The sequence below is a fragment of the Lutra lutra genome, chromosome 3 (genome assembly GCF_902655055.1).
Source record: "Lutra lutra chromosome 3, mLutLut1.2, whole genome shotgun sequence".
NCBI lineage: Eukaryota > Metazoa > Chordata > Mammalia > Carnivora > Mustelidae > Lutra > Lutra lutra.
In genome coordinates, this window is record NC_062280.1 from 63,956,646 (window position 1) to 63,970,590 (window position 13,945).

Below are 13,945 nucleotides of genomic sequence, written 5' to 3' on the forward strand. Positions count from 1 at the left end.
AACATCAGGAAACACATAATGTCTGGTAGTCGGAGAGGTACAATTTTATGTGTATGATAATTTTATGGTCTATCTCCCCATTAGACCATTAGCTTCATGAAGATAAATACTATATTTGTATTTATTAACATTTTAAAATCTCCAAAGCTTAGTATAATGCCTAGCATATAGATTGTCAATAATGTTTTATTTAATTAGATAGATGAGCTATAAGGATATCATTTTAGATGGGAAAATGTTTTCAAAAATATTTATATTCCTACAGTTGTGTATATCTGATTCTCTTCTTGAGGTTTGGACAGCGACTGACAATTTTTTTTTAAAGATTTTATTTATTTGACAGAGAGAGAGAGAAATCACAAGTAGGCAGAGAGGCAGGCAGAGAGAGGGGGAAGCAGGCTCCCCACTGAGCAGAGAGCCAGGATGCAGGGTTAGATCCCAGGACCCAGAAATCATCACCTGAGCCGAAGGCAGAGGCTTAACCCATAAGCCACCCAGGTGCCCCATGACTGGCAATTCTTAAGAAAGTTTCATCTGCCAACTGTGCAATTGATAAAATAATATAGTTTCAGCATTGAGCCTCCAGGAAAATAAAGTGGTGAAAAATGAAGTGAAGTGTTGAGAAATCAGACACCAATAAATACAGGTCAAACTTTCCAACAGAACTCTTCAATAAAGATAAAATTTGAAGAAGATGCTTATCATATGTGTAGAACATAGTTGACACTCAATAAACATTATATACTATTATTGCTATTATTGTTATTATTATTTTAATTGCCCCAAAAAGGGGGATATAGTCAAAGACTTAAGAGTTTTATGTTGATGGAGTATAATCATTAGGTACTGCTGTGCCTTCTTGTGTTTCCTATAATTAGCTATTAACATTTTTTTCAGTTGCTCAGTATACTCTAAGCACTGCCAACTGCTTTACAAGAATTTATTTCATTTGAATCTCGCATCAACATGAGACAGATACTACAATTATATACATCTTGCAGACAAAGAAGCTGAAGTTCAGTAAAGTTAACAGACTTGGCAAATATCATACATCTTTAAGTGGCTAAAACAGACTTAAATCTATATTTATCTGACTGCAAAACTGTGCTTTTAGCCAATATGATCTACTGCTTTCCTATAACGTGAGAATATGAAGCATCTAAGTAATCTCCCAGTAATTCCAACATCAGAATTAGAATCTGATTAGTCTTAAATCAGATCAGTCACCTATAGGGTCCTCAATATGTTCCATTTTAAATTCTCTTTCCAGCATTTTCTTATGTATAAATAAAAAAGGAAAATAAAGTAAATCTTGTGAAAATGACCTTCGCTTTTACTTCCCAAAAATGTTTTTCATGACAAAATGTTCTAGTGTCTTCCAGGAAAAGAAATCCTTTACAATTGAAAGATTTTAATTAAAACCAGAAAGTTCTTCATGTGACCCAAAGCAGCCAAATGAATGGAGATATTAAGAAATTGGGAAATAATACAAGTTCTTCCTAAGCAGAGTTAATAGGGCATCTCATCTTGGCATAAGAGAAGTATTGTGCTCTTGGATACATTTGTGTGTAGTCCTCGACATTTGAAAAACCACTTCAAAACAAATTACACATTCGAATACCATTCAGACCATAATCATTCAATCAGAAGGACCCCACACTCATTTCTAGAGACAGAAATCTTTTGTAATCTTTTCTGTTACTTCCTCATGGATGATATAATGGCTACACTCAATAGCTTCTTTTTATACATGTTTTCTTCATTCTGTCTATAATTGCTTCTTGTTTCAATGGTATGCATGTTATGAACCATGTAGACACAGTATCTATCAATAACTTTGAATCTGGTGTGATCTTACATTCTGTTCTTCAGTTCCCACATTTTTAGTAGAACTACTTTTCTAGAGCGTCTTTATTGATGATGACTTAATAGTTTTATATAGAGAGAAGTTAACATTTTACCCCCTTTTGACCCAGAAGTTACCTTTGATATTAATAAATCTCTTAGCCAGCCTTACTACGCATTCCACTTAGTGCCAGAATGTATCTTAGCTCTTTACTTTTCCCCATCTCTTTTTACCCTCTTCATATGACAGGGTGTTAGTATAGCTCTTTTCTATCCTTTGTCTGCTCCCTGAATCTGTCCTTTCGCCATCAAGTTGTTTCTTTTTTTTTTTTTTCCAGTGTAGACAATCTTTATAAGCAGGTATTGAGAGTGCAAAATCGTAACAAATCTAAAAGAATGGGAAAGGAGGCAGGGCATGACACCTCTCCTCCCAAGTGAAGTCCTATAACTAAGCCACTCCAGTCAAGGAGAATTCAACTTGACTGGGACCACTTTGGGCCCAGAGCTCTCCAAAGACCAAGCTCCCAGGCAAAAGGGTCTTTACAATGCAGGGGAAGGGAGCAACGCCTGGAAGAGGCAAGGAATGTATCCTACCCCAGGCCACTTGACTCCTGCCCACCATATACCTCAACAGCTCCAGGTAGGGGTGTTAGGAGACTGGGCTAAACCTCTTCCTCCCCAGTGGAGAAAGAAGTCTGAGATTGAATATAAGAAAGCTACTTGTGGTTGCTTTCCTGGGTCCTCTTCCTTTAGTACACTTATGGCACAATTTTGATTTTTTAAAGATAATTTCTACAACTTCTTTAATGTTACTTCTGTCAATATGTTTAGATTCATAGACTGAATTTTTTGCTATTAAGCTAAAAATCTGAAAATAAACTCAAAAGCCACATTAAATAATTGAAAATTAGAGTTAAACTTTATTAAGTTTTACTATCATGGATTTGGTTATTCCATGGATAAAATAATTCTTTATATCAAGATGTATGGTGCATTTCCTCTTGAAAGAGCTAGAAAGCCAGTGACTGCATTTGTTTGTTCTTTTTACAACTTCAGTACTGTACTTTTAATCTATGCTTTTAGTATTTCATGATTTCTAAATTATGGAAGACAGTATCACTTTTGAGTTGAATACTGAAATTTTCCAGTTAATTCTGATGAACTATCAGAAGCAAGTTTGAATTAATAAACTAAACCTGCATTCAGAGAAGTCAAGTTTGAAAAATAATATATCCATCATTTATCAGCAGTAGTAATATACATTTTGGGACAAAAATTTATCTGTCTTAAAGAAATATTTAAAGCTCTTGGTCATTCTTGCCATGGTGCACTGAAGAAGTAATGTTATGTAGCAAAAGTGAGCCCATTTATCAAAATCACTGTTAATATTTTTACCATGTACAATACACAGTACTGAGCACCATGTAGAAAAGCAATATACTCCAAGATCTTGAGGAAATAGCTCAAATTCTTTGATTCTATGAAGCATTAAGAAAAATTCATACCTCAACTGCTTTGTCTCCTTCTTGAAGTTCTTTCGAAGTCTGCTGAAATTTTGGCTCAATCTTCTTAGCTTTTTCAGCAGCTTTCTGCTTTTCTTCTTCATAGGACATAGCAAGTATGCCCAAGAACAAACTTGCTATGTAAAAAGCAAACCAAAAGCTTATCACAACAAAAAATATCATGTAGACCTTCCCAGAAGCATAAAGGATCTAAGGAGAGTTGGAAAACAAGACAAAAGAGGAAAATGTTATTTGTCTTCCTATAATCTCCTATTTTAAAATGAAAAAAAATCACATTTTGTTAATGAAAATAATTTAGTTGTATGTGGAATGTAATCACAGGACAGTTTTACTGGCTCTACTTGGAGAAATAAGAGAAAAGCTCTTCAATTTTAGATATATATAAGGTACAAAATGCATAGTACAAAATCAAAGAATTTAGTAATTGAATTAAATTAGAGTGAGCATCTGGCTTTTAGGTCTTCACTAACAAAGAAACATATTGGAAGGAAAGAATTGTCATTTCTCAATTAAGAAAGCTGGACATTCTAAAGTAAAGACTATTTCCTTTACAGTAGAATCTTTAAATATATGAAGCTTAATAAAAGTCAGAGAATGAAGGTTTAGAGATTAGTTTCATCTTCTCATTACTCTATGAAAACATCATAACAAGGTACAAGCTTAGATTATTCAAAGAGGTGGGAACAGGGGCACCTGGGTGGCTCAGTGGGTTAAAACCTCTGCCTTTGGCTCAGGTCATGATCTCAGGGTCCTGGGATCGAGCCCCACATCGGGATCTCTGCTCAGCGGGGAGCCTGCTTCCTCCTCTCTCGCTACCTGCCTCTCTGCCTACTTGTGATCTCTATCAAATAAATAAATAAAAATCTTTAAAAAAAACAAAGAGGTGGGAAACAAAAATTTTTCTATATCAGAATATCTGCTTTGGTGAAGAACATTTAGACAAATCACATGGGAAGGTTATATAATTCACTTATTAAAGTCACTTATAGATAGAAAAAAAACAAAGATTTTAGATTTCAAAACTGAGCATTGACTAGCTTTTATTTCATAATAATTACCTAAGATAGATGAGAGAATTTAAAATTTTAAAAATTATAAGTAATTGATACAGTCCACTATGTAAGTAATATAGGCCACTGATTTATTATCGTTGACTATAAGTATATAAACAAAATCCAAAAAAACCCAGATGAGGTTAGTGTTAGTTTTTAAGTATCCACTTGAATCAATAGATAAGTATTATTTACAGAAAATATTATATTGATACAACAAAGTTAAAAATGTTTTACAGATTAATAAGTTCTAACATTCAATCAAAAATAATTTCTTATTAACCTATAGTATATTTATCATTAAAAGCATTTTTAATAAACCTTATTTCTTAGAAGAATCACCTATTTAGGATTTGGTTAAATAGTTTTCCCACAGAACTAGCTATCATCTACAGTAGTAGATTCAACAGTTAGTAATGAACACCATAGGATACACTGCAGGCCATGCATATTAATAAATACTTTGCTTGGGGCACCTGGGTGGCTCAGAGGGTTAAGCCTCTGCCTTCAGCTCAGGTCATGATCTCAGGGTCCTGGGATCGAGCCCCACATTGGGCTCTCTGCTCAGCGGGGAGCCTGCTTCCCCCTCTCTCTCTGCCTGCTTCTCTGTCTACTTGTGATCTCTCTCTTTGTCAAGTGAATAAATAAAATCTTTAAAAATAAATAAATAAATAAATACTTTGCTTATTGTATCATTAATTCTGTGTAGCACATTTATGTGGTATTTACTATTTCCAATATGCAGAAGAAAGATGAAAATTAGGCAAAATGACGTGTCAAAACTCTCACAGCTTTGAAGAAAGGCCTGAATCTAAAACTTTTGCTCTTTCCAGTATATGAAACCGGCTGGAGGATAAAAGTATAGACTTTTATTATGATGGAAAAGTATACACATTCTAGTTCTAGTATATTTTAGTTTGAAATTGGGGTAATTATGGCACCCAAAGCCTAGGATTGTTACGAAAAGCAAATGAAATAGTGCACTCATGTGAAGATGCATTTAGCCTATGGCAAATATGCAGTGAAGGTTAACTATGTTGGAAATAACATTTTGTTTATGTCCATTAGGACTGACATTTTGTTTTGTTCATTTCTGTACCCTGGGTGTATCAAAGAGTGCTTGGATCAAATAAATATTTGGTGAATGAATAGAGAATTGTATTCTCTAAAACATAAACTACACTTTTTGGGAATAATTGCTGAATTTCCCTAGCCGTGGTCAGTTCAGTGTGGGGCAATGCTGAGAGCACAAATCCAGTCCAAATCAAAGTAAACCATCTCAACACACTAGTCAATAACAAGAGTGCAATACTAATGAAAGTCCCATGTGGACTCCACCAGGGCATTTCCACACTGATGTTTCATTTCACTAGTAGTGGGAAAGGATTTCCTTTAAACCAATTCTAACAAGAAAATTAGCTAACATACTTTGAGGGCTGTAACCAAAAAAACAGAAAACATTATATAAAGTGATACTATCTATGAATACTCATATTTTTTGCTTGTTAAAATTTCATTAAGCATTTCTATGTGTTTGATACTGAGGATAGAACAATTAAATTGAGGTGAAAAGAACTCTTCTCAGGTATGTTTCTAAGGTATCTACTAGTGGGAGAAACTACTGAACAAGCAATTAAGATAACCACAATCAGGGAGGCCTAGGGGCTCAGTCCATTAGGCATCTGACTTTTGATTTCAGCTCAGGTAATGATCTCGGGCTTGAGCCCTCAAGGTTCAAGCCCCATGTGGACCTCCATGCTGGGCATGGAGACTGCTTAGGATTCTCTCTCTCTCTCTCCCTCCCCTTGTCCTTCCATGTACAGGTGTGCATCCCCTCACTTTCTCTCTCTCAAAAATAAATAAACAAATAAAATAACCACAATTAGAGGCAATTGTACAATTCCATGGTATTTTGGTGTAGGACTTGCCTAGCTGTGAAAGGAAAGTGTGGGAAAAGCTCAAGATTTCTTCCGGGTTTGAGGTATGAATTTGAGGTATGAGACTGAAGATAGAATGAAACTTGAATTTAGGCTGAGGGTACAACATACATTGAAACAAGAAATTAAGGGAAAAACTCACTTAGGAAACAGAAAGCCTCTTCTATACTCAAATAAAGCAGAATATATATTGGAATATTGTTAGAAGATACATCTGGAAAAGTATGCAGAAACTAGATCTTTTTTTTTTAAAGATTTTATTTATTTATTTGACAGAAATCACAAGTAGGCAGAGAGGCAGGCAGAGAGAGAGGGGGAAGCAGGTTCCCCGTGGAGCAGAGAGTCCCATGCAGGGCTCGATCCCAGGACCCTGGGATCATGACCTGAGCCAAATGCAGAGGCCCTAACCCACTGAACCACCCAGGCACCCCCAGAAACTAGATTTTAAAGAGCTCTATAGACCATCCATTTAGACTTTGAACTTCATCCCATGGGAATGCAGAACCTCTGAAGGATTTTTAGAAGTAGGATAATGTGATAAGATGATTTTAGAAATAAGAAGCCCCTAGTGTTGTGGAAGAGGCACTGATACTTGTCAAAGTTTGGAAAATAACAATATAAATAAATATTCATGTTACAAAATCAGAAAAATATACTTTGCAACTTAAAAAGCCATTTTAATATTTTCATGTATTTCTTTTATAGAAGTATAATTGTACTGACTGTTTACTTTGCTTGACTTTTATTTAATAACAAAACATGAACATTTGTGCTAAAAGTCCTATCATTATTAATGCTTGTAGAGGTCATTACACACACACACACACACACACACACACCTCACAATTTATCTATCCAATCATAAAAAGTATGGAATGTATGTATATGTTTTTAAAAAAAGAGTGTTCTCCTTCAACTATACATACTTTGGAAATTTAAAGTAATTTATTTTATCTAATATACTTTGATATTAACTCTGCTAAACTCTGCTAAACTCTATTAACTCTGCTAAACTAACGTTGCATATTTCACTGTGATGAAACTTCTCTTAGAAAAATGAAGTCACCATTCTAATGTGTATTATATCTTTCTAAGAAAATATGGCACATAAATCATCAGTTACAAAGAGAGACTCTCAGAATTTGGATTTCAAGTCTCAGAACAGCAAGCCTTCTGTTATAATCAGAGCAGGATTAAATATTAAAGGGGAATGAGAAGCAATAGAAGAATTGAAGTGAAATACACCTTGTAGACATTAAATAAAAAATTTCTTGGGGTGCCTTGGTGGCTCAGTGGGTTAAAAGTCTCTGCATTCGGCTCAAGTCATGATCTCAGGGTCCTGGAATCGAGCCCTGCATTTGACTCTCTGCTCCATGGGGAGCCTGCTTCCTCCTCTCTCTCTCCCTGCTTCTCTGTGTACTTGTCATCTCTGTCTGTCAAACAAATAAAATCTTTAAAAAAATAAAATAAAAAAGTAAAAAAATTTCTTAATACATGTTAATCTCATAGGTTCAAATTTTTTTTTAAAGATTTTATTTATTTATTTATTTGTCAGAGAGAGAGAGAGAGTGAGCTCAGGCAGACAGAGTGGGGCAGAGGCAGAGGGAAAAGCAGGCTCCCTGCTGAGCAAGGAGCTCGATGTGGGACTCCATCTCAGGACCGTGGGATCATGACCTGAGCCAAAGGCAGCCGCTTAACCAACTGAGCCACCCAGGCGTCCCAGGTTCAAATTTTTTGACTGAAGAGGTAGTACTTACTAATGTTCTTTACTCAGTTAATATCAAATGTGTGATATACAGCAGGGCAGTGATCTCTAGAAGATACATGTGTTGTAACTTTGGAGAGGTTACCCAACCACTCTGATCTTAGTGTCTTCACATAAAAAGCAGATACCGATAGGTCTTGCAGGATTGTTTCAAAGATTAAATGAGATATACATAAAGGCACAGACTTGGGCACAGAGTTAGCATACAGTTTGACTTTCAGTAATTCTGACTCTCTTTTCTTCTGTCCTCAAATTCTTCTCCCCATAGAAATTTAATAAATCGTGGTACATCTGACCATTATTTTAGAAGGTAGGGACATGATACCATTTTTTGTGCCATGTAGCTTCTATTCTTACCTGATGATAAAGTGCTTCAGGGTAATCCTGCGTCATTAACCGAAACAGGGCAAGTAAGGCCCAGCCAAAAGTGTCAAAATTTGTGAAGCCATAATCAGGATTTGTGCCAGCTTTCACACACACATATCCTTCAGGACACTGACTAAAGAAGACAAAGAGAAGAGAAACTGCTTACTCTTAAGTGACTTTCAGATTACAGGCCAAATCATAAATACAGAATATCCACCTATGAATAATAAAGAGTTCTTTCTTCCACAGGGAACAGTCTAAACAAAGCCCAGTGAAAAAGCTGCAAATGAGGTAGATTTTAAGTTAATACAAGTGAACAGTGTTAATTAATCTAAAAGGAAAAGGGTCTCACCAATGGTTTTTTGCCAAGCCTTGTTGAAGTTTTCTTTGCTATCAGCATCAAGGTGAAAGCATACATAATGGGAATAACTGCCATAAAACAAAGCTTCAGTCATTGAGGGTTTAATTTTCAAATGTCTCACCTTAAGCCCTTGGGTCCCATTATTTAAGGGTGAGAAAACACTTACACATTGATAACTTATAATCAGTATTTGCACAATGGTATAAAGATCAGACTAAAGATTTATCTTATTTCCTTTCATGGAGTCTTCATACTTTATCTTCTGGGGGCTTGAATATTATGATTGGTTATTACAGTTGTGGCCACATAAATCATGCTTCCCTCCATCCATACCCTGTGTAGTTTCCTCCAATGTTATTCTGGCTTTGGCCATGTGACTTGTTTTAGACTTTTAATAGTTAACAAATGTGATGCAAAGAGAGGTTTAAAATGTACTTGTGCTGGGCAGCGTTGAGCAAGAGACAAAATGTCTAAATCATGTGAATATATAAACTACATAACTCATGCTCCTTTACCCCCACATGACTTTTGTTAATCTGAGCCCTAGAGCCTAAGAAAGAGCTGACCCTACAGATGGGCACCACATCATTTCCAGCTGATGGAAGTAACATAAGGAATTATAGGAAAGTGCTAGTACTGCTGAGAAGCACTATATTTCTACTTTCTTTTCTCTTCATAAAACTTGAGAGTGTTGTCATATCATTGAATAGTTATTTATAAGTACTATTTCTAAGAGCAATAAACTTTTTATTAATGTAAATTTTGTCATAAAATATATACAAGCCATAAAATAAATGAAATAATAGCATATATTTCCTATTTCTTCTCTTCAAAGGCTTCTAGACCAAGAAAAGATTATATCATCTCTCTTGATAATTCCCACTAGCTCTGGGGTACACAGAAAACAAAAAATCAGATCCTTATTTAAGTCCCAGCCTTGCCATTTATTCACTTCATGACCTTGAATAAATCATTTAAGTAGTCTGTTTATTGCTTTTTCCTGTAAAATCAGGGTAATAGTATTCCGTGTTGTATATTTCTCAGCATGGTTTTAATGACAAAATGAGATAATGTAATCAAATGAGAAACATCAGCCAAAGCACTAATCATTCAATAAATACTATGGATATATGATCCTGACTGATACAAGAACATTAACACCACGTACCCAGCATCTGTTCTGTTGCCACAAAGGAGAGCATATCTTTCTCCTTCCAAATAATAAAAGTTTTCTGTTTCTGCAAAATAGGAAAGAAATATATTCTGTTATCTAATTTTGAGTGAAGAGCATATCTGATATCCATTTAGATCTGCATAGAATATGAGCATCTCTATCTATACTGAAAAGGAAGGAACATATAGCCCACCCTTTCTTATCTACAAGATTGTCCTAACATGTGATGCACAGACCAAAAGATGTCCGGCAATCTACCTACTACACCGTCCCAAAAGAAACAAAACCCAGCATAAAAAGGAGAATCGCTTTCAAAACTAGAGTTCTGGGAAGCAAATATTAACCAGTCAGGTATGACCAGAACCCTGAAGGAAAAATTCCCAAGACCAAAGTGAAAGCTGAGACCTTTTCTTCCAGGCTTTATTCCTAATGATCTTCCTTAACATGAGACCATATTTCTGTCTCTGCATTTAAATACCATTCTCTTCCCATGTTGAAGCTTACTTTTCTATATTGAGCATCCAGTGCTAGTTACTCACCCTGGTATCATTTAATCTAACCATAATCCCAACGAATCTGAATCATAGCCCATAGAATTTATTCTGGTATCCTTATCTGCTGTCATTCAATATTGTGTATTTACAGATATGAACTACCAGGGTTGGGAACATACATGCTTAGAAGTATTGATTTTAGGTTCTGAACTCAAATCACAGCTCCAACACGAGATCAGTCCTGAATGTATGTGTGTATATATAAAATTATATACATATACATATGTACACACACAAAACTGAATTACTACAATGCCAAATGATGTCACTTTAACTTTACCTAAAATAATGTTAGAAGTTTTTTTTTTTAAAGATTTTATTTATTTATTTGACAGACAGAGATCACAAGTAGGCAGAGAGGCAGGCAGAGAGAGAGGGAGAAGCAGGCTCCCCATGGAGCAGAGAGCCCGATGTGAGGCTCGATCCTAGGACTCTGGGATCATGACCTGAGTGGAAGGCAGAGGCTTTAACCCACTGAGCCACCCAGGTGCCCCTAGAAGAAGTTTTAAATCATAGTTAGGAACCACTGGTCAAGCCTTTTAAATGGCAGTCAAAATCCAAATGAAATTCAACATTAGTAGTTGAGGACTGTCCCAAATATTGTTCTAAAATACAAAGACTTTGACATGGCAATTAGGTTAAATAACATTTTATAAATATAATATTTTCAGCAAGTCCTAACATGTTTTAAGAGGAAATGGAATGACTAGAATTGGACAAATTTTAAAGCTGTAAACTTAAAAAAGTGATTTCTTTATAATATAACTTACACTTTAACTAAGATGAAAAGAACCTGGATTTTTTTTTTCCAGCAATAACTATTGGTATTCACTATATTGAAGTACTTCATTATTGTGAAGTAGTAAAAATTGTTTACTTTTTATATAATTTGTATATTTTTTGTTATAACTAAAGAAACCAAAGAGTATTTCTTTTTTTTTTTTTAAAGATTTTATTTATTTGTCAGAGAGAGAATGAGCACAGGCAGACAGAATGGCAGGCAGAGGCTGAGGGAGAAGCAGGCTCCCCGCTGAGCAAGGAGCCCGATATAGGACTCGATCCCAGGGCGCCGGGATCATGACCTGAGCTGAAGGCAGTTGCTTAACCAACTGAGCCACCCAGGTGTCCCTCCAAAGAGTATTTCAATTGGAATCTAAGATTTAACATCCATTTTTCTGTTGCCCTCACCACTAGAATGAAGACCATGAGGTAGACACACATAGTAAGGAAATATTTCACATACTCATATACCAATAATTTTGTATTACTTGCAGCATAATGATATTATGGGGTAAAATAAGGAGTAAAATTCATTAAGATTTGTTTTGGAACTTATTATATCCAAATACAAATAAAATTAATGTAGGGGACTACATAAGACTTAACAACAATTTACTTTTATTAGTTTAAAAATATGCTTTTATATTTTCCTAAACACTTTCAGAAAGACCCGATAATTTTAATATGAGTGAAAAATCCAGTAAGAGAGTATAACCCGGTGGAGAAGGAATGGGTTTGAAAGCCAGATTGGGATGGCTAGAATCCTAGTTTTATCATTGAGTTGTTACAATATACTGGAACATTCACTGAATTTCTCTGAACTTCCATTTTTTCTGTTTGTAAGCAGGATCATTCACTTCTCTGCAGGGTTACAGTGAAGATATGTGATCAGACATATGTGTTACTTATATGTAGGAGCAAAGCAATATTTATTCTGGCATTATTACTATTTGTCTGAAGTATGTTTATTATTTACCAAAAGATAACTCAAAACATTTAAAATGAGCAGCAGTAACTGAAATCCAACAATACTGAAAATTTCTACAATGTAGTCTATTTTTTATTTACAGGGTCATTTTAAAATTTCTAATGAGTAAACTTAAATTTATATTTTAAATAAACAACTTTATTGAAGAAAGTTACTATTATGAGGATTTTATTTTGATAAAACTGCAAATAAGACTCTGGTCATATTTATTTTTTAAAGGATAAAATTTGCAAAATTAACAATTTCAAACTTAGGTCTTCCTCACTGAACTATATGAAGATTGGAACTTTGAATTGCAATTCTGATAAATGAAACTGATCCAAATCAGCACAGGTTTCCTCCGACATCCAAAAGTAGAACATTCCTAATGAAACCTTTTGTGAAGGGAAATGGCATAAAGCAAAGAAGTAATTACCATTGGTTTATAGGGAAAAAATTTGTGGGCATTCCCAGGCCCCAGATATAACCTCTCTTCAGCTTTTCTGATACATTAGGACACATCTTGCTAACAGACACAAAATAAATTGAGACAAAGCACAGGTTTGTCTCAATTCAAAGCTATGTTGGCTTGATGCTGGGAGGCTGAGCGGGGTTACAGGGGAAGGCACTCTGGTGGTGCCCTTCTCCCTGGGGATGCAGGCTACCTTTATAATGGCTTGCTGCAAAGCAAACCCTGAATGCTATTTTTACTTTTAGTCTTTTTTGTAAAAGCAAAAATCATCTTCAAATTTCCTTTGGTTACCGAAAACAAGTATTCATGTAGGTCTTTGGTAAAAGCTAAGTGGCAACATGTGAACTTTCAAAAAGCATGTACTTGAGCATAGTTAGAGCATTTGCAAGTTCGTTCTGCAGTTGAGTGTTCAACACTGCTGTGAAGTCCGCTCCGTTGCAGAGAAAAATATTAACTTTTTTGACATAGATGGCAAGTGATTCTTACCTCGCATATAATATGGATTTTCAGTTCTGTTGTGCAGGGTTGCAGTTTCGTTTTCTTGGGGCCATCGCAAACACTTATGCTTCAGGTTGCCCATGAAGAGCCCCATCCCAATTAAAGAAAATACAGTCAGAAAAAACAGAGTTAGGGAAATGACCCCAGTAAGTTTCTTCAAGCAGTGGATGAGGATCCCTGTGAAAGACTTCAGACCTAAAAAGAAAAAGGTTTGTTTTTGATAAAGTAAAATATCTTAGTAAAGCAGCTGTTGGCACAATTCCTCCATGGTAAATGCATACTCCGCTGAAATCAACAGCTTGTGTTTCATAATCTAAACCATCCATTATCTACATCTAATAAGCAAAATGAATAAAAAATAAATAAAAATCTGAACTTTAAGGTTTCTATATCATTGCTAGCTTATTACACTTGTTAAAATAATCCAGGCACAAATTTTAAAATTAATTATTTGTTTTTCTTTGCTATAAAGAACAAGACTTTTCTCTTGGTTACTGCTTTTCATACCAACCACCACCGTTTATAAGCATAAATATAGAGTTATAAATCAAAATAGGTTGCAAATGTTGTTGAAACAAGAAATAGTTTGAAATAGCAGTATTTTATACTATTCTTTCACTAACTTTTTAAGAATTCAATTTTTGGAGCTGA

General features: G+C 35.1%; 1 protein-coding gene across 4 annotated transcripts in view; it reads right to left on the reverse strand.

The window, feature by feature from the left end:
• SCN7A (sodium voltage-gated channel alpha subunit 7) overlaps nt 1-13,945 on the reverse strand; it is a 117,164-nt gene that overhangs the window by 39,512 nt on the left and 63,707 nt on the right. For all 4 annotated transcript variants that reach the window (XM_047722398.1, XM_047722397.1, XM_047722399.1 and 1 more), the window contains 4 exons: nt 13,283-13,489; nt 10,018-10,087; nt 8,480-8,621; nt 3,351-3,557 (listed from right to left, as the gene is read on the reverse strand). In XM_047722398.1, the coding sequence (XP_047578354.1) occupies nt 3,351-3,557; nt 8,480-8,621; nt 10,018-10,087; nt 13,283-13,489 (626 nt within the window). The remainder of the gene's footprint in view (nt 1-3,350; nt 3,558-8,479; nt 8,622-10,017; nt 10,088-13,282; nt 13,490-13,945) is intronic.